This window comes from Thalia democratica, chromosome 1 (genome assembly GCF_965202585.1).
Source record: "Thalia democratica chromosome 1, ktThaDemo2.hap1.1, whole genome shotgun sequence".
Classification (NCBI taxonomy): domain Eukaryota; kingdom Metazoa; phylum Chordata; class Thaliacea; order Salpida; family Salpidae; genus Thalia; species Thalia democratica.
The window spans coordinates 81547041-81552225 of NC_139165.1; the positions used below are offsets into that span (position 1 = coordinate 81547041).

The 5185-nt window shown below is 32.9% G+C and overlaps 1 protein-coding gene across 1 annotated transcript; it reads right to left on the bottom strand.

The window, feature by feature from the left end:
- Window positions 1-1898: 1898 nt before the first annotated feature.
- On the bottom strand, window positions 1899-4088 carry LOC145840223 (arginine--tRNA ligase, cytoplasmic-like). Its single transcript, XM_082947400.1, has 2 exons — window positions 2714-4088; window positions 1899-2521 (listed from the first exon to the last, which is right to left on the bottom strand). Exons 1-2 carry the CDS (start codon window positions 4086-4088, stop codon window positions 1899-1901), a joined length of 1998 nt encoding a protein of 665 aa, XP_082803526.1.
- Between the last annotated feature and the right edge of the window lie 1097 nt (window positions 4089-5185).

The window sequence follows — 5185 nt, forward strand, 5'->3', positions numbered from 1 at the left end:
TATTAAATTTTCACTCAATTAAAAGTGAAAAAATACATAACAACATCATCAAATTTGACAATGTTTAAATATATTATTATTTATATCACTGTTACGCTTATAAAATTTAAAGTACACCTTTAACAAAAATGTTTTATACGACATGAAGTTATAACAGGTAAGTTTCCACAAGGTGTGCCAAAGAGCAGGCACGGAAATAGCCAAGCTGAACGAAGAAGGTGAAGATAAAGACAAAAGAGAAATCAGTAAGATTAGTGAGAATAAAATACAGATTTATTTTAATTAATGGTGATTTGGACCCGAAAATCCAAGACTTCATTTTGCAGTTGCGGAAGAAAAAATCTGCGACAAGTTTGGGAGAAAGTACAGGGTAATCTGCGCTCCTGCTCAAACTGATGCCAACTGTTTTGAATCAAAACAGAAATTAGCCAAACTTGTCGGCATAGTTCCTATGCGCCCCAATCAGCAAAAATAGTTTTTAACAACATTTTAGTCCTGAAAAACGTGTGTAATAAGCATACTTGCAACGTAAATTAGACAAAACTTTTTACGCAGTTTGACAGAAAATTTACCAGAAAGCCCGACATCTACTGTGCTGCACTAACAGTCATCTGACGTTTAGGCGAATCAGCGCGGAAGGTAGGAAACGCAAAGATTGGTACTCTACCCGTGGATTTTTTTGGACAGGTCTGAACCGCTTGGTCACTTTCTTTATTAATTTAGAATGATTAAAGACAACTAAATGACTATCACTTTTACTTTGTCCTTATGTTGTGTTTTATCTTAAGTTTTGTTAATTATGTAATATTTGAGATAATAAGTAATAGTTTCTTTTTCTTACTTTTTTTTTGAACGCCCTTTTAACACTAATATAAAAGTTTGAAGTTAAGTAGGATTTTAAGGATTTAAATTATTTAAAACAAAGCTTTAAACACTAATTTAAAAAAAAAAAACAATAATGTTCTGATATTTACATTTCATTTCTTATTTTAAAGCGGGTTGTAAAGTGTTTTTCACTGTTTTCATAACGTGCTTTCAGTATTAAAAAAGCAAACAGTTTTTTTATTAAAAACAATTCATTTTTCATTTAAATGCGTATATATTTGTGTTTATCTTTCGAATACGCGTTAGTTGCTTTGTTGGTGAATTAGTACGAACAAGTTAGGATTAAATTCAACATTTATTTCTAGTTTCGAGAATCAAGAAAACGTCTACATCGAAGAGTTGATGTTAGTATTTATATGATTTTACGATTGTTAATACTTTTAATAGATTGTATTTTTCTCGTGATTTAATAGTTTCTTTCTTCAGGACTAAGGATTATTATTTAAAATAAAGTAAAGTGCATCTATTTAAAGTATGTTTTGTTCATAACTTAGGAATAAGTTTGTAACTATATTAAACTAGCTCGAAAGTAAAATATCTTAATTGGTTATAACTTAATATAAACGAAAACCTTATTTACAGCTTTATACTTAACAACACTGTGCTTAAAAAGATTAACTTGCTATGTGTATTTCATTTAAATTGAAATATAATTTATGGATTGCTAAAACTTTATTGTTTTTCCTACTACCAAAAGAGTAGAAGTGTGCTAGCTATAATCGAACTAGACACATACTTTAAATAGTTATTTAATCAATACCTCTAAAGTTTGGAATTATAATTGATATTGTAGAAAATTAATTAGACATGGGAATTTTTCTAAACTTAATAAAAATCTTAATTTAACAACTTTAGCTAGGTAATATAAATAGCAAACAACACACAACTCAATAAATAAAACCGGCTGAATGTAACTGGCCTATATGGAATCAATAAAAAATGTTAGAGCGTAGTGAAATAGTTTATAAAAATTAACAATTTTGGTTTCTAATACCTATTTTATTTACAACTAATTACATTTTTTCAACAGTTTTCAAGCCGAGGATTTTGAAGAGAGATTGCATTATTTTGGCAGTAGCCTCGCACAAGCACAGCCTGTTCATGTGAATCTTGGTCTCGCCAGTCTTCTCATTCTTCTGTATGCAGTAGCAGGTGCTGTAAAACTCTGTGAACGTCTTGCTGAGGTCGTACAAGTACTCGCACAGCACATGCGGCTTCAGGTTGCCGCACACAGTGTTGAGAACAGTAGGGAACATCAGAATGCTCTTTGCCAGCTCCTCCTCTTTGGGATGACTGATCTCAACGCCTCCCTTCTTCAACGAATCTGCAGCGTACTCGTTAAGGCTTTCTTGGCTGACGCCCGCGTTTCTAGCAATGGAGCAAATCCTGGTGTATGCGTAGAGCAAGTAGGCCGCAGTGTTGCCTTTGTCTTCCAACATTCTGTCGAAGGAAAAGACGTAGTCATTGGTCCTGTCGTGCGACAAGTCAGCGTATTTGATGCATCCGTAAGCAACTGACTTCTTTACTTCTTCCAACTCTTCTACAGTCAGCTCCTTAGTTCTGCCGTTCTCCTTTAACTTTTCCTCGCATCTCTTCAGCCCTTCGTCGAGTAAATCAACCAGGCGAACTGTAGTACCTGGACAAAATAATTAAGTTTTGATAAACAAATGTTACAACTTTACAACTTAAAGCAATAAAATTAAAGGTAAAACTTTCATCTTTTAAATGAGATTATTTATTAACAATATCATAAAAACATCAATATCTTAATAAAAACATCTGATAAAATTAAATATATCGTTATTCAGACAATTAGATTAATTCTCACCTGATCGCGTTTTGAACTTCTTTCTATCTTCACCAAGCACCACACCAAATCCAATATGCTCCACTCTGGTCTTCTTGCTATCGTAAACACCAGCTTTCTCTGCAGCCGCAAACACCAGATCAAAGTGGCTCGCCTGTCCGCTGTCCACCACATACAAAATGAATTCTGCCTTCTCATCGTTTGCTCTTTGGCTAAGTGCTGCCAAGTCACTTGTGTCATAAGTGAAGCCTCCGTCTGATTTCTGAATGGTCATTGGGTAAGACTGGCCTTCAATGAAGACAAGCTTTCTGTCATCTTCCACTTTAACCATTCCTTTTTCTTCGTAAAACTTGACAACTCCAGGCATGAGGTCCTGGTAAAAGCTCTCTCCTCTTTCTTTGAGGTCTTTAGAAATGTTCAGCCTGTCATATACAGCTTTGAACTGCTTGCTGGACTCCTTGCAAATCAGCTGCCAGGCTTTTGTCACATCTGGCTCGCGGCTCTGCAGTTTCACCACATACTGGTAAGCTCTCTTTTTGAACTCAGCATCGTCGTCAAACCTCTTCTTTGACTGCTTGTAAAATGTTTGCAAGTCTTGAATTGGGGGACTAACTTCCTTGTAGTTGGGAAACATGTCAATCAGATGAGCAATGAGCATTCCAAATTGAGTTCCCCAGTCACCAAGGTGATTAAGTCTCAGCACATCGTGGCCAATAAACTCAAACAAGTTTCCGATACAGTCTCCAATAATGGTAGAGCGCAAATGACCTACATGCATTTCCTTGGCAATGTTGGGTGAAGAGTAATCTATTACAACCCTTCCTTTGTGTCCGCATTTTTCAACTTCCACACCATGAACAAGCAAGTTTGCAATAGACATTTTTAGAAACTCTGGCTCGATAAAGATGTTTATGAATCCGGGTCCAGCAACCGAAGTTGACTTGATCAATGCATTTTGAGGCAGACAGTTTACCACTTTCTGGGCAACTTCTCTAGGCCCAACTTTAGTGCCTTTTTTTTTCAACATTCCAGAGATTTGCATGGCATTGCTGCATTGAAAGTCAGAAGCTTGTTTGATGCTTGGCGTAACTGACATTTTGCAATCAACCTCTGGGTAAGCAGCATTAACAGCCTGCTGGAACAATTGAGACAACTTTATAACAATATCAATCAATTTTTTAGGAGAGGTTTGTTCTTCTTGAATGGCAATTTTCAAATGCCTGGCTTGGTATTCTAGCTTCTTATTGTCTGCTTCCAGCTTTTTTATCTCGTCTGTTTTGCTGAGTTCATCAATCTCACTAGTTTGCACTTCCTTGATTTGCTGCATAAGGTTTTTTTCCTCATGTTCTTGACAAATGACTTGGTCACTTACATGTTTCAATTTTGTAGCATCCATTGAACTTCTTTTTAAAATTTACTTATAAACTATCTGTCCAATTATTATACATATTACATTTTACACTAATATTATACTATTATTATATACTATATAAAGTTGCCAAAGTTTTTTGTGAATTTTTCCCAATTTTTCTAAATTACTTCCACGTTTCAGAAGTACAATTTTTTTTTTGTTTATTTTTACTCTAAAAACAAATTTAAGGTAAAAAACTGCCTAAAGTACTATAAAATTTTGTAAAGATACTGTAGTGCTACTTTATATGTGTTTTATAAAAAATGAAGTTCTGAATGGTACATAAAATTTAATTTATTAAGATAGATTTAATTTTTATTTTTCAAAACTCCTGGCTTTTTAAATTTTTTGTTCTTAACAATGTTAATGTTTTAGTTTTTTTTTGCATAAACTGTCATATTCCGGTTAAAAAATTTTCCACCTGTATATAAAACAAAATTAAATTCATAGTTCATTCACTATTGTCATAATAATCACTGAGCAAAATAAGTAAGTTCATTTAAAATGGTACGTATCTCAAGTTTGTGGCTTTTAAAGTAATTAAAATTCTAACGTTAAACTTTTCAAAATTAAAAAAAAATCCTGAAAACATGAAGTGTATTTAGCTCTTATAAAATTCTAAGAAATTAGAAAAAAAAAATACTTGCAGCCTGTACATAAGTATTAATAGATTTATTAATATTACTAGATTTTACAAGTTGTTAGTTATAAAAACTGGCTTTATACTTTTTTAATGAAGTTGATGTAAGTTTTAAAAAGAAAAACTACCCTTTTGCGTTTAATGTAAGCAAAGGAATATATTTAGACAAAACTATTCACCTTGGCCGAAAAAAATCTGAAGGAATAATTTTAAAAAGTATGATAAATTGTTTGTATATCAGGAAAAAAGAACATCAGAACTGGCATGCAGTAGTATATTTAGAGCAAAAGAACATGATAATATTGAAGGTTTTAGCTTATAACACAAAGTCAAAATTAGCAAATTTACAAACTTTAGCTAAAGGAAACAATAAAACCTGAAAACTATGTTGTTCATAAAGATTTTTTTGAGTATTTATCTTAGTAATTATCGTAATTCAGAT